Genomic DNA, 23,682 nt, shown 5'->3' on the forward strand with positions numbered 1-23,682 from the left:
TTCCCATAAGAATAAATGTAAATAGGGGGGATTAGGTTCCAGGGAAAACATTTTTGCCAGACAAAAGACCACACACACACACACACACACACAGTATAAGTTTTAAACAAACAGCTGTTTGTACACAGCAATGAAGAGTGTGAAGTTTGGTTGAGGTGGCTAAGTCAGAGGACGGAAGAGGGTTGGATATTTCCCAGGGAATGCCTTACTATTAAATGATGAACTAGCACTTGGCTGAGCTCTCAAGGGTTAACATATTGTTGTTAATGTACCTCACACTCTACAAGGCAGCACGAATGGAAAGAGAGGAAGACAGCATGGTAGAGAGAGACAGACACACATGTGTGAGAGAGAGAGAGGCACGCATTACCCCTTTAAGTTTGCTGACCCTACTCTGAGTACATTGCCTTTTTAAGTAGATCAGCAAGTTGAGACAGCAGCTGCTGCCAGCAAGCTCCCTCCATCCTAAACCCTGTCGTCATCCCCCTGCTCTGTGGAGATAAGGTGCAGGAGCAGGGGGAGGGGGATATCCTGACATTAGCACCCTTCTTCCCCCCACCTCTGCACAGCAAGCAGAAAGCTCCTGGGAGCAGCTCCAAGGCAGAGGGCAGGAGCAGCACCCAGCAGTGAGGGGAGGGACAGCTGAACTGCCAGCAATTGGTAGCTTGCTGGGCAGCTGCTGCACAGGGAACTTAGGGGAGCGGGGAGTTGCTAGGGGGCTGCTGGTCCACCCTGGTTCCAAGCCCCCACCAGCTAGCTCCAACGGGCTAAGGTAAAGCAGGCGGCTGCTAAACAACGTTGTAAGGGAGCATTGCGCAAGTTTAAACGAGCATGTTCCCTAACTGATCAGCAACGTAACAATGTTAACCAAGACGATTTTGAGTGAAGTGTTACTGTAATAGGAAATGGGGCTAAACCAGTGATATGACAAAGGATTTATATCATTGCAATTGATAATTTTTTTTTGTATGGTGGTATCCATGCAAGATTGTGTTCTTAAATAATGCATACATAATTACAGGTACATATATGTCATTTATATAGTTTTAAATCTAGCAAACAGGTACTATCTAGATTTATATGGCGTATGAAAGAGTTTATATCCAAACTATGAGATGACTTCATATATGAGTAGGCAAGAGCTATTACATGAAAACAATCTACTTCTTACCTGGGGGCAGGTATTGGCAGTGTCCTGAAGAATTGACCAAAACATTGGTGTGAAATGTCGCATCAAATCTCTCATCAGCACTAGAATGGGAGGGAAGAAGACCTGAATTACACTCTTTGATGGAATCAATGAGGTCTTAAAGAATTGCAGTATTCTTACAAAATGTGGATTTCCCCTATCCTCCCAAACCAAAAAGCTCTTGATTGTATTCTCCTCTAACTCCAACTTTGTCCCAATGTCATGTACCTGACTTCAGTGAAGTTATTCCCAATAAACACAGCTGCAAATCAACAGTTAATCGTCTCATTTGCTCACTCGCTGATCAACTGGTGTAAGTCTAGATTAATTACCATGGCATCGTGTGATTTATTTCCCAAATTGAAACCAGCCCTTCCCCAAAATCCTAGCGGAACTGTACAAGGAGATCTGGTCTCCTCTTGTTGCAAGCAGCATATAACTTTCATTAGCATTAAGAGGAGTTAATGAACATTGAGAGGATTTATGACCAATTTCTCTCCCTTGCCTGCTTCCAATACAATTACAGACTACTTTTCATCAGTGAAAAGACTATTTAGTATATCTTAAAGTCTGGTCAATCCCCACTGACATCAACAGGCGTCTTCCATTCACTCTGTGGTCACCAGATCAAACTCTGAGTATTTAACTCAGAATCGACAAACCAGGAGGCTGGTTAACTAAAATCAGACCTTATTATTGTTTCATCTTTTAATCTAATAGTGCTGTAAAATAATTACTATTAGTGCTGTTTGTAATGCCTTAGATCAGAGGCCATCAACCGGTCAATCGTGCTCAACTGGTCCATCCTGGAGCCTCTGACAGTCGATCACGATCTCCAGCCGCTAAAAGTCTGGTGCGCAGCGAGGCTAAGGCAGGCTCCCTGCCTGCCTTGGCCATGCACAACTCCCGAAAGCAGCCAACCCACCCCTGAGGCCCCGGGGGAGTGGGGAGGCAGTGGTTTCCCTCTGCATGCTGCTCCTGCCTGGAATAGGGAACTGTGGCCAATGGGAGCTGGGGTGGGGAGGGGCAGTGCCTGCAGAGAGGGGCAGCATGCAATGCCACGGGCTGCAGGGGGTGTGATGGCCACTCCCAGGTACATTGTAGGGCCAGGGCAGGCAGGGAGCCTGCCTTAGCCCTGCTGCGCTGCTGACCAGGAGCTGCCCAATGAGGAAAGTGCCTCCCAGCAGGAGCCTGCACCCCAACCTCCAGCCCTGAGCCCCCTCCCAGAGTCAGCACCTCATACCCCCTCCTGTACCCCAACCCCCTCCCATACTCCAAACCCCTCAACCCCCTTCCCCAGCCCAGTGAAAGTGAGTGAGGGCGGGAGGCCCTCAGGGAAGGGGCAGAGTAGATCCTGAGTTGCACTTAAATTCAAAAAGTGATCTTGTGCATAAAAAGGTGGGAGTCCACTACCTTATATTATCAGTATAGATGCAACTATTATTAAGACTTGGAATGAATTAGCTTCTTTCATTTGTTTTAAAATGTTGCTTAATTGCATATTTGTGTGTGTACAAAAAAAAATCAATTATTGCCAAGTGATATCTCAAATACATTTGGCCTGGTATGAGGAAGTTCTATAGCTTGTGTATACAGGAGCGCCATCTAGATGGTCACAGTGTTCCCTTTTGGCCTTGGACTCTGTCATTAATGATTTTCTTAGGTGATACACATGCTAGAAGCTGCTATACGTAACATATATTAAAATGAACCAAAACCAAACCAACCCAAAAAACCCGCTTTCTGTTCCTGAGACAAAAGTGTAATGGATTAACTGCCTTAATTCTATTTGTTATCAACAGAGATTTTTAAACTAGTCATAACAGCAAATAGCTACATATTGTTTACTGTTTGGGCTGGTTTCAGGCCTCCTCCTTTTTTCAGCCTCTTAAATGAATTTGGGGTGATTGGACTGATGGGTATTTGGTTTGTGCCATGTCTTTTTGTTTGTAAATCATGTATGTGTGTGTAACTGATATATTTTAAAAATCGTGAAGTGAGGAACTACTGTACAATCCCGATTCTGAGGCAGCTCTCAACTCATGATATTTCCAGATGTTTGGGATGCTCCAGTGATATGGTCTGTAAAAGTATCACCTGAATGGAACGTCTTACAAGGGTTTTGGGTGAGACTTTCCTATTGCCAGTGTCCCACAGGGGTTTCTTTTGTTCTATATATGTGCAGTACCGTAGTACTCTGCTGGTAAGTAACCCTAACCTTAAGTAACATCCACCACTCGTTTACACTAAAATCATCCCATTTGGGTAAGAATTTTTGGCACTATCAAAAACAAACCAGAAGCTTGGTATAGACAGCTTGGGTATAGGGTCTCCTAGCTGTGGACCTGCACATGAGAAAATCCCAGAAAATACAGGTGAAATTAGCCTGGGCCATGAGGAAATGCTGCCAGCCCCTCTTGAGACACTGAAAATAGGTGACAGCACCCTCAGTCATCTGTCTCCAAGACACAGTCTGTGCTTTTAGCTAATCAAGACACCCAAGTTATCTACAGGCTGGTTTGAAATTGACCAGGCTCTGATCTCCCTGCCTATTAGCAGTTTAGGTTCTTCTCAACTTCAAAAACAGCATCAGCAAAGTAGACTTTGGATCTGAGCTAGGGTGAAGGTACAATATTCATGAGTCTGGTGGAAAATAAATTGCACTGAAGAAAAAACTACATGAAAGGAACTGAAACCAATTAATAAAGCTAAATTAAGAGAAAGTAGAGAGGAAAGAACACCCAAACTTCAGCAAAAAAGGGAAAGAACTGGAATGCTGAATGAAAAATTGTGAGAAAAATGAATTAGGAAGCAGCACTAGCAGCAAAAGAACATGTATCCCTATTTTAAATCCTCTTTTCCCATTAATTTCTACCAGTCCATTCTATTCCCAAGCCTAGTTTTTCATCATGTTTTCAGTATTGTGACATATCAATCATGTCTGTGTAAAATGGATTCTTCATTTTTTGTGTAGTTCAGCATTTACTGTAGGTCCACTTAAAGCAATTGAGAGTTATAAGCACTCATCGCTTTTCAAAATCCAACCAGTTATTTAGGTGCTTAATTTTAGGTACCCAAGTTTGGCTACATTTCTTCCATCTACAACATCCCAATATAGGGCTTCAGCCTGAGGACCAGATTTTCAAAAGTGTTTAGGCACCTAAAGATACAGAGTGGCATGTAATGGAATCTCAAAAGAGCCTAAGCAGGTTAGGTGCTTAATGGCCATTGGTTTAAATTGAAGTTAGGCACCTAAATTGCTTAGTTACTAGCTACATCTTTAGGCACCTAAATGCCTTTGAAAATCTGGCCTCTTGTGCATTCAACTCCCACTGTCTACCTAATTACGACATAGCGCTCAACACCATAGTATCTGAATGCCTTTACTTTAATGGTACTTAAGGACATTCAGCACCTCACAGGATTGTACCTTTAACCCCTAGTAAACTATTCCAGAGTACTCTAAAGAAAGAGGACCCAAATATTTGGCCTACTTTGCTGCATAGTTCTGTGTTTGAAAAACTAAAAGTAAAGCATTCATCATTTTAGAGTTGGTTACTTTGTACTTCAGTTTTTTCCCCCTCTAAGTTTCCTTTGACTCTTTACTATTAATATTATCTTAACGCTTTTAAAAATGTATCCTACTATTGATGATTGAAGCAGGAAGGACCAAGGACACAGTTGGAAACGTAAGAGGTATTGTCAGTGAGTACAGATGCAGAATTAGGAAGGACTGTGGATTGAGGGGTATTAAGAAGGACAAGGGTGCATAAGGAAAGGGTTTGAGTCTAAAAGACTCTAAGGCCTGGTCTACACTGTGGGGAGGGGTCGATCTAAGATACGCAACTTCAGCTACGAGAATAGCGTAGCTGAAGTCGATGTATCTTAGATCGACTTAGAATCACTTACTTCGTGTCCTCGCGGCGCAGGATCGACAGCCGCCACAACCCTATCGACTCTGCTTCCGCCTCTTACCGTGGTGGAGTGCTGGAGTCGACGGCAGAGCAATTGGGGATCGATTTATCACATCTACACTAGACGCGATAAATCGATCCCTGATAGATAGATCACTACCCGCCAATCCGGCAGGTAGTGCAGACGTGGCCTAAAACAGCAAATGCTCCATAATTGAAACTGAGGATGAGAGGAAGCCGTGTGCCCTTCTAGCACAGACCCACCAAGCAATGCTAAGAAGCTATCTTTATTGCATGCATTGTTTTTAAAAGGCAAAACAGAATTATTTTGTATATACCATAGATCGAAGCATTGATTTTGTACAGTACTGCAATTTAGGTGAGATATTCCAATGAGGATTGGCCATTGCATTCAGAGGCACCAACTCCATGGGTGCTCCGGGGCTGGAGCACCCACGGGGAAAAATTAGTGGGTGCTCTGCATTCACTGGCAGCCAAGGTCCCACCCCCCGCCCCCCCCCCGGCCCTATCACCTCCTCCCCTGCCTCCTCCCAGTGCTTGTGCTGCCAAACAGTTGTAGCAAGCTCTGGGAGGGAGGGGGGGCTGGGATTTGGGGAAGGAGTCGAATAAGGGCAGGGAGGGGATGGAGTTGGGGCAGGGACTTTGGGGAAGGGGGTGGAATGCGGGAGGGAGGGAGTGGGGGGGTTGAAGAAGTCAGTGCCTATGATTGCATTGATATATTTTTGAATACTGTAACTCAGTGTGGTCATGGAACAAGGCAAGAAGTGTTTGATTACTAGGTAGATATTCTCTAACCACTGTTTAGTGCCGGTAATTAATATATTAAAAGAAATAATTCTGAATAATTTGCAAAACAGAGAAAAGAGATCTGCAAGAGTAATTTAATCAACTATAGTTACATTGTTTCAAGTTCTGAACAGAAAGTTTACCATATTAAACAATGTATTTGTCAGTGTCTTTGAAACAAATTAATGTGAAGGCTGAAGACAGCGACAGAGCTAAAGTTTGCAACTGTGATGTTCATGGATATTGGTTAGAGAATGTGTTTCCAGAGAAATGAAAGCAGAAGATGCAACTCATTCACTTTAAAAGAAAAAAGGCCCAGTTCTGCACCCCCTACTGTTCGATCATATTAAAGAAGTTCTGTATTAAAATCACAAATGAGTTTGATTCCCCAGAGTTTAAATTCCAAGGTATAACTAATTAAGAGGTCTCTTGGTTTTTGGTACTGTTTCTCTCCCTCTCTGTGTGAAACGTGCAAGCTGCTAATTGTGTTAGTACATCCTAAGACAGAGTCTGTTCTCAAAGCAATACTTTGTAACAACAGAAACAGCACACAGAGACTCCCCGCCCTTTTGTTGTATTTATTTCGCTTTGTTAACAATTGTGACTAAAATAGAGATAGAGGATGTATGTGGATGGATACTTGGTGTGGATAATAACTGAATGACCAGGGAGGTGCCAGCCTAAGAATCCAGTGTCCATCGGCCAAAGAAGGCTTCAAGTGGAAACAACGAGAGGACCCCCAGAGAGCAGACTGGAATCCACCCAACAGCCTCAAGGATGGGAGAACCAAAGAACAAGATAACATCTGGCAGCACGGAGCCATCAGGAATGTGCCATCTGCTGATTGGTTCAGCAACAGCATGATGAAGCAATTCCCATAGACTGGCATAGGAAGAAATTCCTATAAAAATGGACTCTAGAAAGTGAGAACTTTGGGGTCTGATTCTGCAAAACAACTTCCAGGAGCATCAGATGAGCAGCTGACAAGGCCCTGCTCCCTCCTCATGTCCAGGCCACCTGGCCAGTGGCTTGGCATGAACAACTCTAAGGCTGGTAACTATGATAACAACCTTGCAGAACCTGTGTGTGTATGAATGAATAAATATGAAATTGAATGGAATGTTATAGCTATAACTAACTGCTTAGTATGATTCTTTCTGTATTCACAATAAATGTGGGATTTTGCCTTTTCCCCTTAAATAAGATCCTGCTGGTTTTTATTTTACTGGTATAACACTACTGACATTAAATACTTACTCATGCAAGTAAATGCACTGACATCAGTAAGGGGTGCAGGCCAAGGCCCAAACTAATTAGAGTTAAAAACAAACATAACACTGTGTAACATGAGTGGAGACACTGAGGTACATAAAGGAATATTAACTTACTGGAACAGATTCTAATCCTCTCCTGACCCAGAGACTGAGCCATGCACCACACAGTTATTCCCAGGTTTCAGAGTAGCAGCCATGTTAGTCTGTATTCGCAAAAAGAAAAGGAGTACTTGTACCACAAGTACTCCTTTTCTTTTTACAGTTATTCCCGAGGATCTTAGCCTGCCCCTCTTCCCCCGATTTCTGGGAATTTTGCATAGGATAAAATTTTCCAAAGCATCAAAGTGACTTAGGTGCTTAGTCGCATTTTCAAGAGAGACTTGGGTGCAGAATTCTGACTGAAAATCCTCAGTGGGATATAGACCTCTTATTGCTCTTTAGAAATGGGACTAAGGCACATTTGAAAATTCTACCCATAGTCGAGATTTTTAAATTGCTTTTTGAAGTGCAACGCTTCAAACTGAGATACGTTAGCTACCTAAAAACATGTTTTTCCTAATGAAGCTTCAGAACTTCTTAACAGGGTATCATCATGATACGGACATAATGATATGTTCACATAGAGGGGTGCAGAAGAATCTGACAGTTTTTTAAGAGGTGCAGATAGTGATTGGTATAAATTGAGGATGAAAGTGTTCTGGGCTTAAACACCAGGGCAGTTCTGACACAGAGGCATCTACTCAGAAAATTAATACGTTTAATGCAGGGTAAACCTGTGGTGCACATTCCAGTGATGGGCTCCTAGGCAGCAGGCAAATGGCTAAAGAGCATACCCACATGTCACTGACTTTTAAGGTGCTATGTAAATTATCAGCTGCATTCACTGGCAGCCACTAAAGAGAACTTTCCGAAGTAGCTTTAGTTTGCATGTATGTGCAGCTAAAATAGAACACCAGGAATCAAGATTTACCATGGCTCAAACACAGGTCTCCTATTTGTACAGCAGACACAGAGTTGGACTTTATGCTATTTATCATTGCAAAAGGAAGTAAGTATGCAAATGTAATTACTACATTCACCCCCTCCATATTGGGACTGCAACACATACTCCATACGGTAGGCCTGCCCCACAGATGGCCATCCTTGGAGTAATGTTGAAGGAGCAAATCTTTTGGTGCATGCAAGGGAGCTTGACTCCATACCAAAGAGACTGGGGGAGGAGGGGAAGTTGGCAGTTTCCTAAAAGAGGAGATGGGGCTGTACTCAAACCCATGAAGGAGACGTGCATGAACCAAGGTCTGCAGTAGCAATCATGGTGAAGCTGCCAATAGCGTGCCACTGAGGTGATCTGGATTTTCTCTCCCCCTAGCCCCTCACATAGTTGACTACATATTAAAATGTCTTTTGTACCCTGAAAGCAGATGGTGAAATTCTACAGAAAAAAAATTATCACAGAGTAAAAAAAAGCTAAATTCTGTTATGAGACTTAATTAACATGGAATGATGAAAACAATGAAGTCAGAACATTGTAGCTGGAAAATAATAAGCACACCTCACTAATATGGGTGTGATAGTCTATACCATCATGTTCACCATTTTTGCAATACAGTACTATGATAAATTTGCACAAAGTCTGCCTTGGGAGGTATCATTTGAAATGTCATAATCTGCTGAATATAATTAGCCTGGTGAAACGTGTAGCAACACTATGTGTGAATTTAAAAGCTCCTTCTATATGATCATTACTGAAATAGGTTGTGACTCTGGGTAATGCCCACAAACCAGTTCTTCGCAGACAAAGACACACTGGCCCCAACCAGGAGTTAAAAAAACTATCAGCTGCTTAAGTGTCCAGTCTCCAGCAGGGGGAAGAGGTAAACAAGAAATTTACATTTCATCACTGATATGGTCCAAAGTGCACATCCACAAGCAACTGCTTGTTGCCTGCACTCCAGCAGGGTGTGTGTGTGTTCAGTAGTGAGCTGGATAGTACAAGATGCACATTTCTGGGGGAATAAGGCTGGGACTAAGAAGTTGCTGGTGTTGCCCTATCCGTAATTCATGAGTGCCTGGTCAGGGTGTGCATGTATTTAATCAGGAGTGGATGTTCTGACAGCAAAGCAGTGTATAAAGCACCCCAGGCTAAAAAATTAAGGGGGCACAGCTGTTCAACAGTCCAGATTGTACCCTGGGGGAGTCACAATAGGCAAGGCAACAAAACATTCTACTCTAACCCCCACTGCATCAGTCCAGGCAAAATTCTCACTGATGGCAATGAACATTGTGCTGAAAGGGAACTACTGAAATGGGCTCTAGGTGTTTAGGTACCATCTTCAGGACTGGCCACAGTTCATGTATCTACTTACAACCTAGAGACCATCAATAGTTAAAAGAACAGAAGTACTTGTGGCACCTTAGAGACTAACAAATTTATTAGAGCATAAGCTTTTGTGGGCTACAGCTCACTTCATCGGACGCATAGAATGGAACATATAGTAAGAAGATAGATAGATAGATAGATAGATACACACACATACAGAGAAGGTGGAAGTTGCCATACAAATTGCAAGAGGCTAATTAATTAAGATGAGATATTATCAGCAGGAGAAAAAAAACTTTTGTAGTGATAATCAAGATGGCCCATTTAGACAGTTGACAAGAGGGTATGAGGACATTAACATGGGGAAATAGATTCAATATGTGTAATGACCCAGCCACTCCCACAAAAGTTTATGCTCTAATAAATTTGTTAGTCTCTAAGGTGCCACAAGTACTCCTGTTCTTTTTGCGGATACAGCCTAACACGGCGGCTACTCTGAAACCTATCAATAGTTAAGGTACTATATAGCAGCTGAAATAAACTGTACTTTATACAGCAGGTAAATCATTTTAACATAACTTCTGTCAACCATACACCTCATTTGGAACCAGAAGTACACAATCACACAGCAGAGACCCAAAAAAGGGCAAATACAGTACTGCGTTAAATGTAAAACTACTAAAAAATTAAAGGAGAGCAGCATTTTTCTCCTGCATAGTAAAGTTTAAAAGCTGTATTAGGTCACTATGCATAGATTATCCAACCCCCTTCTCAAAGCAGGACCAATCCCCAATTTTTGCCCCGATCCCAAATGACCCCCTCAAGGATTGAACTCACAACCCTGGGTTTAGCAGGCCAATGCTCAAACCACTGAGCTATCCCTCCCCAAATTCAGTTGTATACTTGTGAAAGAACAGCTATACCGTTTTTGTTCAGACTTACGAACATTTCAGAGTTATGAACACCCTCCATTCCCAAGGTATTCATAACTCTGGGGTTCTGCTGTAGAAGTTTTAAAGAGAAATGAAGGCTTGCAGCTACTGTTAATAATAAACTGGCAAAGATTATATACACAGGCACAGTGGGCTGATAGTAAAGTTTACTGTAGCTGCAGTGAGCTTCCCTCCATTAGGATACAGCTACCAGTGAACATAAGTAAGGCTTGGGGAAATGGTTAAATATAAGCATAAATCAAAGTGAAGAAGCAGTCTAATATCTATGGCTTTAAATTTGCAGTTACAGTTACAAGTCCATATGTAAGTCAACAGGAAATGAAAGTACCTGTTTCAAAATACCATGCAATTATATGAGACAGTTGTGAGAAGACAATTACTCTACACTATCTACAATGGAAAAATTACACAAGAATAAGGATTATTTTTAAAAAATAGTCAATTCAGTCAGGTAATTAAATTTCTGCCTGTAGGATTTTTTGTAATAAACATATGTACCAAATAGTATTAGTTTTCAGTAAAAGTGGTGTAAAAGTTAATGTACCAGGATTATAAAAACAACATGAATTAAGCATGACTCTCAGAAGTAATGCAGACATCACATTAAACTTCCAGTTATATGAGTTAGTGGTACATATTGTTATCATAAACAGTGTAAGTATTCACCAGTACTATCAAGTATATCAACATTTTTCAAAAGTGGCCTCTAATTTTGGGTGCCCAGATACCGAGATACTGATTTTCAGGAGTTGCTAGCACCCGCCTTGCCCATTGAGTGCTGTTGGTTTTGCGAGAGCTCAGCATCTCTGTAAATAACCATTTTCCATGCCCAGCATGGGACAACGAAGTAGAGGTATCAAAAATTATGTGCAACATTTCAAAATCAGACTTAAAATAACTTTAGTTTGCATCACTGAATAGAGAAAAAAAGCTATATATTAGTATGTTAGATATAATTGTCATACCTCATTGTATACATCAGTACACCCTCTTCCAAAAGTACAGATTTTAAGGCATGCATTTAAACATGTTAGTCACTGGTAGTCTGGACATGAATGAACAAATTGTCCACTTTTTGAGTTGCCATTTCACTGCTTGTCATGCATGAGAGAAAATGTAACGAGGATCAGGGACTGGAAAAGACACTCAAGAAAAAACTAATTTGCAGCAAAAGATATATTAAGCAAAATCAATGTTGTGAAAACACCTGTTCGGGTCACATGATGCTCCATCTTGTGAATGGAACATTTCAAGGATTTTTGTTTTAGGCTGATGTGTGGACAAGTGCAGTACTAATTACACTGCTTAAATTAGAAACAGCCACCTAATCCTGATAGCAATTACGCTAGGTATGGAGAACTCTTTAGCAGACTTCATCCTCAGTTTCCTCACTCATTTAATACTGAATGCAAATGCACTCAAGCATGCTGTAAGCAGGGCAGCAATGTGGGCCCTAGAGAGATGCACTCAAGTGGTTGACAGTAAAGCCTTGTCACTATGTGCTGCTATAACAATATTGTGATTCAACAACACCTGTGACAATGACATTAATCATCTAGATGATTATCAAGTAGACAAGAGGGCAATGTAACTGCAACTGACATATTGGATGCAACTACTGTATACGAAACAAACAATGCAGCTTCTGAAAGGGAGAAGGGAAAGCTGGTTGTTACACACAGCAGGGGTGTGTTTAATCAGAAAACATATGGTGAAGACAGGAAACAAAAATCACTAGAAGCCATCAGAAAAACAAAAGGGTCATATCATCTCCATGGACAAAGAATGATAGAAAAACCTCTTATCTAGCACATAAGAACCAGGAAAACAGATGTACAAAGCAGATATATTGTCTTTCCCTGAGCTGGGGAATTATACACCTACACCTGCAGCAGACTGCAGAAAAAGACAGGAAATTCGTGATTAAAGAGCAGCCATCTGTCAAAGCTTTAATATGGCTGCTTTGGTAGAAAGGGTGGCTAGCTAGTGGTGCCAAATGGCATTGCATATCCTAGAGGGCGTATACCTGGGGACTAGGAACGGGATTGGCTAGGGCCATCCCAACCTGTGTATCACTTATGCCCAGCCCAAAAGCACACTTAAGGCAAAGCCAGCCAGTGCCGGAGGAAGCCATACGTTGCTGAACTGCTACTCTACTGAGCATCCAGCAGACATTGTCCCGCCATATCACCCGTTATACACCCCCTTGGCCCTCCAGAGCCATAATGTGGCCCTACAGGCAATTTAGCAATAATCTTAGGTGTGACTGCATTAACCATAATTTTAAAAGATATGACAGGCTAAATTCTGCTCTTTGTTACACCTCCTATGATCTACTGATTTCAGTGGGACTGCAGGAACACTACTAAGGCTAGAATTTGGCCCAGGATAGCCACACTACAGTTGATCTGATTGGACATCTCCCCTGTTTAAAAAAAAAAGTATGTAGTCAATGGGGCAGGTTTTGGTATTTACATTGGTATAACTAAGCAATGCCATTGACTTCCTCAAGGTTCCTCCATAGTTACAATGGCGTATCCAAGATCAAAATCTAGTCTTATTGCCTAGCCCATGCTGCCAATTTGCTACAGCAATTTTTGATGTATCTGTGGGATGGGAAGAGGGCTAAAGAGGCCAGAAGATGCCTTTAAACTAAAGTGAGATTCTGCTACTCATTAAAACACTTTTAATAAAAATATTCAGGAACATAGGAATTGCCAGCCCAGATCAGCCCCCAGGTCCAGCTAGTCCAGAATCCTGTCTCTGATTGTGGCCAACACCAGATGTATTGGTGTAAGACACACTCCCTCCTGCCCCCCCGGCCCGCACCCCACTCCCGATGGCAGATATGGGATAATCTGCCTCCTCACATAGTTCCCATCCTGATCACTAATACTGAAATACTGGCTTAAACCCTGAAGCAGGAGTCTTAACATCCTTCCAAAAATGTTATTTATCTTAATAATGCTGGATATCACATTAAAATCACACTAAATTCTTGGTCTTAATTTCCTGTGGCCGAGAGTCCTAATTATGTGTTATAAGAAAAAGTATTTCCTTCTTAATCAGTTCTGAAATTGCTTCTTTTTAATTTAGTGGAACATGTTCTTGTGTTATGAGACAGAGTGTTTGCTGAATCTTCTGTAACTAACAGTTCAAGTCACTATATGAACTATCTGCAGTAGCTGAGTATTTATCTGCCTTCCTATAACTGTTATTTCTATTGTGTTTTTTTTTTTTAATATGAAATGTTCCTTGGACTGTGAGTCACACAAGATATATAGGTTTTTGTCTGTTAAGTAAAAAGAGAGATCAGCATAAAAATTCATTGAAAGAAATAGAAATATGGCCCTAATTTTTAGAACAGCCTCATCCCCAGCTTCCACTGGTGCATCCAAACTCTCACCTTGGAGCACTAAACAGATTGTAAAAGAGGGTGAAGAGCTTGTTCATTTCAGCAACTGAAGTCCTTAGGCAACCCTTAACTGTGCATTTCCTGGTTTTTCAGAAGTTTGAGTTTTGCTCAACTCAAAGTTCTGCATGGGGATGACAGGCCACCAAGCAACCTCAACTCTGTGTCACTGTATTTTTTTCCATTGAATTTCCTAGTTTTTTTTTAACAGGAAAAGCTTTATTGTTGCTAGGAGTTAGTAGTAATTTAGGCAGCTGTACATATCATGTCTCTCAATTTGCATACCAAGACAACCGGACCTTCCTACCCACGCACGTCAGCTGGACCCCATCAGCCCTGCTTTGGCACACTTTCCTAGCCGCACCTCTGACCCATTCAATGTGTTCACCCATTCAACCTGGCCCCCTCCCCAATACTTTACCCAGCACCCCCCACTGTCAGCAGGGATCACATCTCCCTGAAGTCCTCCCTCCCTGGTACAGAAACGGCAATATCCACCCCAACCCCCCGCTCCCTGATAGGTACCCCAGGACTCCCATGCCTATCCAACCCCCCTGTTCTCCGTCCCCTGTTATTTGCCGTTATTTCTCCCACCATATAACCTAACTGACAGGCAGAGCCTGGAGCAAAGGACAACCACGTTACAATAGATGGGTGCTCCTGGTCATGTTTCACAACGGTTGGAGGGTGTAGTTCGTGGCACAGCCAGTGAGAGAAATCACAGACAGTGTTTCTGTTCCAAAATCCTAACAGTCTTATGTTTGAAAGAAAGATCTCTGGCCTCTGTCCAACAGACATTCCCCATCTCTGAAAACCAGTGTAGTGTCAGAGCTTGTAATGTTTCTATGGCATACAATACACATTTTTGGTCAGCCATTAACCTTCCATTTTCCCAGTTAATGTTTTTCCAACAGTAATTAATAGTTTTCATGTTGTCACTGTAGCAATTATTCAGCCAAATCAGCAAAAACTCTCACAGCACCTGGACACAGTCCTGATGTAGTCCAAATCTGCTCTCATATATTGTATGAGGAGCACATCAGGAATAAGGCCCAGATCATTTCCTCCCAAGTGAATCACCACAATGTCCTGTATACCACAACCTCTTAAGGCACAAGTTAGATGCTACCAACTAGGCAAAACAACTATGGCCAATGCAGCCCACTTCTTTTCAACCAGTCAGCCTGTAGTCAACAATCCCCATGTCATGGTGTACTCCTTGCTTGCTTCTGCAACCTTGTGGTCCAGGAGTTGTCCAGAATCCACACACTGGCAACCCTGACAGCACCCATATTTCTTTTCCCTCTGGGTCAAGGACCTGTGCTGTCAGTTCCAAATCTCCATGCTGTCTCTCTTTGGAAAAACCATGTTAATCTGCTCCCAGATTAAGTGGTAGCCAAAATACAGATTTTCTCAAACAACCAATCAAAGGCCTGCTTACCACCTGTTCTCATTTCCCACTACCTCCATCACCGCAACCCTACCCCTGTTTCCCCATTCCCACCCTCCAACACACACAGATCACTGTCTCCAACTCCTCTGCCCCCAATAGAACAAAAATGTTGATTAGAGCAGTTGGTGACTATTCTGCTGTGTTCTCAGTAAACCTCCTCGTAAATTAAATGCACATTATAACGAGACAACCTGCAGCAAGAAACATGAGTTATTAAATTGTTATTGCACAGGAGCACAAAGGTTTGAACTACAAATATCAGGGTTTGTGTGTTCACTGGGACAATGGTGTCAGTATATTTCCTCTAACTGCCCAGCTAAGCAAAAAGTGACTGCATAGAAACCCTCTCACTTTTTTTCTTTGTTGGTGCATATGGAATGTAATAATTCCACACTACATATCTACGCAAAGAACATGTTGTTAAATACTGTTCTCAGGTTGGGTCCCTCAAAGATTTAGTGCAGAGTTGGGCAAACTATGGCCCGCGGGCCACATCTGGCCTACGGGACCGTCCTGCCCAGCCCTTGAGCTCCTGGCTGGGAAGGCAAGCCCCCGCCCCCTCCCCCACAGCTGCAGCTCGCCATGCCGCCAGCACTCTGAGTGGTGGGTCTGCGAGCTCCTACCCGGCAGCACAGCAGCATGGCTGCCTCCGGCCGAGCGGTGTAGCCGCCCATCCTGCTGCTCTGAGCGGCATGGTAAGGGGGCGGGGAGCAGGGGGGGTTGGATAAGGAGCAGGGGGTTCCAGGGGGCAGTCAGGGGACAGGAAGCAGGGGGCGGTTGGATGGTGCGGAGGATCTGGGGGCGGAGGCAGTCAGGGGACGGAGAACGGGGGGGTTGGATAGGCATGGGAGTCCCGGGGTACCTATCAGGGAGCAGGGTGGGGGGTGGATAGGGGTTGGGGCAATCAGAGACCGGGGAGGAGTTAAAGGGGGGGTCCTGGGGAGACAGTTAGGGGCAAGGGTTCCTGGGAGGGAGCAGTCAGGGGACAAGGTGCAGGGGGGTTGGATGGGTTGGGGTTCTGAGGGGGGCATGCGGGGCAGGAAGTGGAAGTGTGAGGGGGCAGATAAGGGGTGGGGGCCAGGCTGTTTGGGGAGACATAGCCTTCCCTACCTGGCCCTTCATACAGTTTTGGAACCCCAATATGGCCCTCAGGCCAAAAAGTTTGGCCACCCCTGATTTAGTGGGTGCCATGCACTCCCTTGGGTAAAAGTCAACAGATTAAGACCATTTTGACCACATTGATTCAATGGTGATCGCTAGGTCTTCGCAAAAAAAACAACAGCAACAAAAAAAACACCTAAAAACTTTTTGGAAAATGATTGTTTTGGAGAAAATGGTGGGGGGGTCTTGGATCTCTGCAACACCTAGCTCAAATGACCCCAGATTTGGATCACCAACCCTATCCTGCACCCCACTGAGGCACACCATATTTTAAAGGAATACGACTAATCATGTCAATGTTAGAGGATTTTAAAAGGTCAACCTTTAAACAGATGTTATGACACAACTCAACTATAATACACACACCCAGGGTTCCTTAAAGTCAATGATTTTTTTTTAAAAAAAATTTAAAAATCAGATTTTTTTTATTTAATTCGGATTTTTTTGATAAAATGTTTTTTGAAGAAAAAAAACCCATCTAAAAATAGCTTTAATTAAGATACATTATAGCTCAAAGATATCTCATCATGGAACAGGGGTTATAATTCTAATTCTATTGTATGAGACAACATATTCATGTAATGTTTAAGAAAAGTTTTGTAAATGAGTTCCAATAGTTCATGGATTAGGGACCCAATCTTATGGGGTTCCAGGGGCTTCTGTATAGATTATTTAGATTAATCTTTCTATCTACCCAATGGGACTCAGTGCTCAGTCTAGATGATACCATCCTGTGGATTTGTGTCTCCAGAGGTAACATGCTTGTTAACAGCAAAAATGTTTTAAAATAAAATAAATAAATAAATAAATAATAGAGGTGAGAAATAACAGACCTCAACCCTATTGTTCCTCTGCAAATTTGTGTACACAGAGTCAATTCCTTACCTCTCTCTAAAAGTGCAAAGTTTCAAAAAGTTCAATTAATAGAAGATTTTTGGGGGTGGAATAGATCTGCACAAGGAGAAGAAGTCTGGAAATAAATGTGAGAAGGGAGGGACAGGTAGTGGAAACAAAAGTGAAACTGAGCAGCATATTCCAGAAGTCTTGAGGTCTTTCTGCGTGTAGCCTTCATTGATTTGAGATCTACCATACCATTCTCTCACTAGAAGGGAAAACCTATAATGGTAGCAGGCTGTAAAAAAGACCCAGTTTGGGAATATTTTAATGAAGTTCCTCTACCTGTGGGTAAGACAGGCATGCGTGCAAAATGCAAACAGTGCAACAAAGAAATGCAAGGCCTGGTTGCCCGAATGAAACAACATCATGAGAAGTGTCCCTTCTCAGGAGGAAGCTGCATTGAAGATGATGAAAGGAACATGTCTGAACATGCAGGATCTTCAGGTTGGTAAACTTTTTTATTTCATACTTCTCGCTTAAGGACTGCCTGTCTTCCTTCCGGACTATTCTTGAATTTTCATGTTTGAACAAAAAATATAGTTGTTACTCTATGGTACTATCATTTTAGATGCAGTTGTGATAAAAAAAATAAAGAGCTGAAATAGGCAGATCTTCCTTTTACAATTTCATCTTTAAAGTAGTACTGAGTGTCAATGAATGCAATGAGTAATACTAAATGAGCAGTATGGTAATAATAATTAAATAACTGCATTGACTTATTTTGAGACTCCATCCTCAACATACAGGATTCTGAAGACTATCCACCTTGAAGAGCACCGTCATTTTCTATAGTTTCAGAGTTATCTGCCAATGATAGCGTTTCAGTCACATCATATATGTCACATAGCCACAGTATATCACCTGTAGCAAAAAGAAAAAAAAAACTCCATCATCCAGAAACAACCACAGATAAATTTGTGATAAGAACCAGCAGATTAGAAAAAGAGGTAATTGATGAAAAAATTGTCCAGTTTGTTTATGCAACAAACTCTCCTTTCCATATGATTGAGAACCCACACTTCATTAATACTCTTCAGTCATTAAGATCAGGATACAGTCCACCCAACAGAGCAGATGTCGCAGGCAAATTGCTGGATAAAGCGTATGAAGGAGAAATTGAGCAGTGTGCAAAAGGTCTAGAGGGTAAAATTGTTAACCTGAGTCTTGATGGGTGGAGCAATGTCCACAACGATCCTGTTGTATGTGCTTGCGTGACAACAAAAGAAAGGAATGTCTTCTTTACAGAAACAATTGATACATCAGGAAATACACACACAGCAGAATACTTACAAGAAGTAGCAGTAAAAGCTATAACAAACTGTGAAAAAAAATTCAAATGTCTGGCATGCAGCTTGGTCACAGACAATGCTGCAAATGTATCCAAGATGAGAAGAAATTATTTAGAAGAGAGTCCCAAGCTAATAACATACGGTTGCAGTGCTCATTTGATGCGCCTCCTAGACTCCAGAAAGACTTCAGTGTTCCAGAAATAAAGGCTAATGTTGAAATTGCAAAATAGTTCCATAACAACCACTTTGCAGCAGCTGCTCTGAAAAAAGTGGGAGGAACTAAGCGAACTCTCCCACAAGACGTGCGATGGAACTCAGTAGTGGACTGTTTTGAGCACTGTATCAAGAACTGGCCTAATCTGATGACAGTTTGTGAACCAAATCGTGAAAAAATAGATGGCCCTGTCACAGCCAAAGTTCTCAACACTGGGCTTAAGAGAAAGGTTGAACACATGCTGAGTACCCTGACACCTATTTCTGTAGCCTTGAACAAAATGCAGGGAAATAGCTGTTTTATTGCTGATGCTGTTGAAATATGGAAGGAACTGAGTGAGATCTTAAAAAGAGAAATGTGCAATGACAGAGTTCAATTACAAGCATTAAAAAAACAAATGGGGCAAGCACTATCTCCAGCTCATTTTCTTGCAAATATTCTCAGTACTAGGATCAAACCTTAACAGCTGAAGAAGAGGAGTTGGCTATGACATGGACATCCAGCAATCTTCCCTCCATAATGCCAACTATAATAAACTTCAGAGCTAATGGTGAGCCATTCAAGAAATATATGTTTGCTGATGATGTTTTAAAGAAAGTCACACCAGTGAACTGGTGGAAGTCACTTAAGCACTTGGATTCAGAGACTGTTGAAGTGATAATCTCACTTTTAACAGCAGTAGCTTCTTCTGCTGGTGTAGAAAGAATATTTTCTTCCTTTGGACTAATTCATTCCAAATTGAGAAATCGTTTGGGACCTGAAAAAGCAGGAAAGCTGGTTTTTGTTTTCCAGATTATGAACAAACAGGAAAATGAAGGTGAAGACGACTGAGTTAGCTGCAAAGAATATTTTCTTCCTTTGAACTAATTCATTCCAAATTGAGAAATCGTTTGAGACCTGAAAAAGCAGGAAAGCTGGTTTTTATTTTCCAGATTATGAACAAACAGGAAAATGAAGGTGAAGACGACTGAGTTAGCTGCAGAAGCCAGTATTATAAGTTTCTCATGTTGACCTGGCTGACATAGTCGGTTTAAATTTTGGGGTTTATATATATATATATATATATATATTTAACTATTTTAGTTAAAAACAATTTTAACAAAAACAAACCTGATTTTAAAAAATTTGAGTATTTAACTAAATTCAAAAATTCATATGCTTGTTTTGTTAAAATATTCTATGTTTGCTGTTGAAGAAAAAAATCCAGAATCCATTACATTGTTGTTTTAGTTAAATAAAACAATTTAAATGTCTGTCTGGTGATGTTCTCCTCCTAATACAGCATGGCAAGAAAATCCTCCAAATATTAATGATTAACCTGCTGAATTGGAGATAGTTCACCTCCCAATGACTTCAGAAATATCTGCTTCAATTACGTCTGGTAAATGAAATAACTAAACAATCATTCATTTTCTGATATAGCTGTAAAACTGATCTGAAACTTTTTCAAAATAAATCGCTTTAAAAATGTATAGTGTGTACCTTCTAAAAATGAAACCTACATCTATCTCTGAGTTGTGAAGAATATGTATTAAGGTTATAACAACCAACAAGAATGCACTTTTATGTAGAAATCCATGATTAAATCGAGGTGTCCCTTGTTGTGTCAGATGGACGCTCTGTAGCCAAAATCCCCAGGCTGTATCCTTTGTGTGGTCTCCCAGGCAGTTCACAGCAGTGCAGGAGCTATACTATCCTTGGAGAGGTGCAGCATGCTATCTACTCTGCTCTGCTAGCCGCTGAAGAGAAGGACTCGGCTATGGTCTTGCTCTTATTCCACACTTTCAGCATCCAGTACACATGGTTGCGGCTCTAATGGCACAGAGCCCCCTGCCTCCCGCTTCCCAGTTGCTGATTCTTGTTGCAAAGCGGGGTGGAGGGAGGGGAGAATGCTTGTGCCTGCAATCGGTCCCACATTGTCAAGCATTTTTATGTTTCATTTGATTTAATTTCACTCTTTCAAACTCATCAGTTAGGCTCCAATTCAGGGAGGCAATCCTAGTCAGTTCAACACTTAAGCATGGGCTTACAGTGACGCAAGCTGTTCTGAACAGAGATGCACTTAAGTACATGCTTGAGTGCTTTCCTCATTCCATTTCTAGTTTTTGTGCTATTCAAGGCAAAAATTTTGAAACTCTAGCCCCATGTCCTTTGTTCTGAGGTACCATGCAGGAAAAAATATGAGTATACAGCATACATATTTAATCTGAATACTTGTTATTTTCCCATTAAAAGTTGCAGAATGTATTTGCAAAGTGTGCAAAGACCACAGCTGAGAGTGAAATGAGAACAGTGTTACTTCAGATGAGCAACATTGGTAACCAGGGGAGTGAAAACAAATGTCAACAACCTGGCAATATTTAAGCAAGCCTTTGGCTTAATCCTGTTCTCAGATACTGTATGCTGGCAAACACTGCTGTACAATCAGTTACGGTCCTTGAATATGCAGGTGATGTATCTGATTCTACAAGACACATGGAGATGCACATGTACATATATGCAATTTCATCATCAGCACAAGTGAAATGAATATATAGACTGAAAATGCTATAGTTATTCATCACCAAAACAGGAGGAGAGAGGTTTTAAGGTAAGTTTTGTTTGATAGGTTCTTTAATTATTTTGCCCTGCAGAAAACAATATTGACAATGCATTGGTCATTTTTGTTAGCATTCAGCAGATTTTGACACAAAGAGGAATGCTCTGGTCGGAGGCACTAAATTAAAGATGTTCAGTGTCTACAGATGGAGGTTTTTAAATAATTGAAGCTGTTTTTCCTCATGCTCTCACCCATCCTTTATGGCAAATATCAGTCCTGCAACTTCCATGAAAACTTTTTATCCTATTCATTTCAACAGGGAGGCAAACTGATCCAGCGAAGAAATGTTTAACACAAAAATCAGTATGGATGGGTACTTTGTAACATGGCACATCTGAAGAAGTGCCATGAAGTTGCATTTGAAGAAGTGGGTTTTTTACCCACAAAAGCTTAAGCCCAAATAAATCTGTTAGTCTTTAAGGTCCCATCGGACTTCTCGTTTTTATTTAAAAAACTGTGTATTATACCTATTTATGATTTTATGGTCATGTGACATTTATGTCTGTATTGGTATAAGAGAACTAGCTGATAACATATGGTACTGATTATATTACACACACACAGACACACACACAGACACAAACAAACACACCATTATTGGAAATTGTAATTCTGCTATTCTGTAATAGTTACTCTGAGTATCAAATTGAATTTTTGGAGATAAATTTTCAAATATGGCCATCTGAGTTGCGCACACAAAATCTGCACATACAAAATAAGTGACTGTATACAAACAGGTATTTGTGATGATTGTAGTTGGGGTGCACATATGCATGTATTACAGACTCAATTTGGTGCCAAAGTCTGCTCCCAGCTTGTTTATGGAATTTTTTCTTAAAAAGGAATGAGACAAAAGCTGTACAAAGAGGCTGCTGTATGAGTATAAGTAAGGGCAGAATCTGACTTGTTGGATTTAGACAAAAGGATGGAGAGCACACTTATCTCACAAAGGAACTACAATAAAGCTCCTTTTGTTTCATAACAGAAACCTACAATATATCATACATGATGTTGATCCAACATTAGCATGAAAGATGCTCAAATAGCAAATTCTACTAAATCCAAAAGCCATCAAGATCCGTGACAATACAAATACACAACAAAGTAGATTTTGCTAGCTGAAGGCTCTCTTTTCCACTTTATACATTTTGAGTAGAAGCTTTTAAAAAAATCTGTTTAAAACTCAGTCAACTTTGCTGTAAAAGTAACATATCTGAGCTCCTGATAGAACTTTGGTGACAGTAGCACTGAAATTACTGTTGGAATCTGCTCTCACGTCTCCTGATATGGTTCATATCCCCATTCATCTATCTCCTTACACACATATCCTCTCCTGTCTCCAGCTCTGGCGTGAGACCCATTCCCCCACGCCTGGCTTTTCTTAATAATAAATTAGCTAAATACATATTTTTTAAAATGCTATGTAAAACTGGAACTAGAAGCACAATGAATCAGTTCACATACATCTGTTCAATACCACTGTGACCCTCAGCCACAGGGCTTATTGGTAATCAATCCTGCTCCTCCAGGAAGACTGCACACTATGTTGTCTGAAGACAACAGAAGAAAAGTTATTGGGCAACTGCAATGTAAAGACAGATGGTCTCATTTTTACAGTATTGTAGAGCCTTGGACTGTATGAGGCAATTAGTGTAATCAAGGTAATTCTGAAAGGTGTTAATATTAGTGAAGTGAAATAATTTATTTTCATAACACTGAAGAGAAATTTGAATTCAAAAGAGTAGCATTGGGCCCTACAGGGCTAAATTCTGCCCCGTGAGTAACCCATGCAATCCTGTGGATTACATTGGGGTTGCAGAAGGTATAATCAGGACAGAATATATCCAAATAGATTTATTTCTGCAATACCAAACAGTCTTTATATTTCTCAAAGCTTCTCTTAGATGTACATCATGAATCCACGCATAATATATACATTATTGAAAGAGTATCTCAGACTAATGTCTTATGGTGAAGAAAAGTCTTGCCGTTCAAATAAATGACATGCTTTAACAGGCAGTTCTTACTGATTCTGAAACCTGCAGAAAAACTGACTACACGCTGCCAAAGGCTAGATACACTCAGCACTGTCAGAACAAATGCTAATAGAATACTTTGGGGTTTGTTACACTGTGGTGATGCCTACTCACCAAATTACATTTCATGCGCAAAACAAACCCACATTTCATCTCCTACTCCA

General features: G+C 41.3%; 1 protein-coding gene across 1 annotated transcript in view; it reads right to left on the bottom strand.

Moving 5' to 3' along the window:
* CHRFAM7A (CHRNA7 (exons 5-10) and FAM7A (exons A-E) fusion) overlaps positions 1-23,682 on the bottom strand; it is a 97,473-nt gene that overhangs the window by 12,434 nt on the left and 61,357 nt on the right. Inside the window, exon 5 of the mRNA XM_007056391.4 lies at positions 1,172-1,251. Coding sequence (XP_007056453.2) covers positions 1,172-1,251 — 80 coding nt within the window. The remainder of the gene's footprint in view (positions 1-1,171; positions 1,252-23,682) is intronic.

The sequence above is a fragment of the Chelonia mydas genome, chromosome 10 (genome assembly GCF_015237465.2).
Source record: "Chelonia mydas isolate rCheMyd1 chromosome 10, rCheMyd1.pri.v2, whole genome shotgun sequence".
NCBI classification, from domain to species: Eukaryota; Metazoa; Chordata; order Testudines; family Cheloniidae; genus Chelonia; species Chelonia mydas.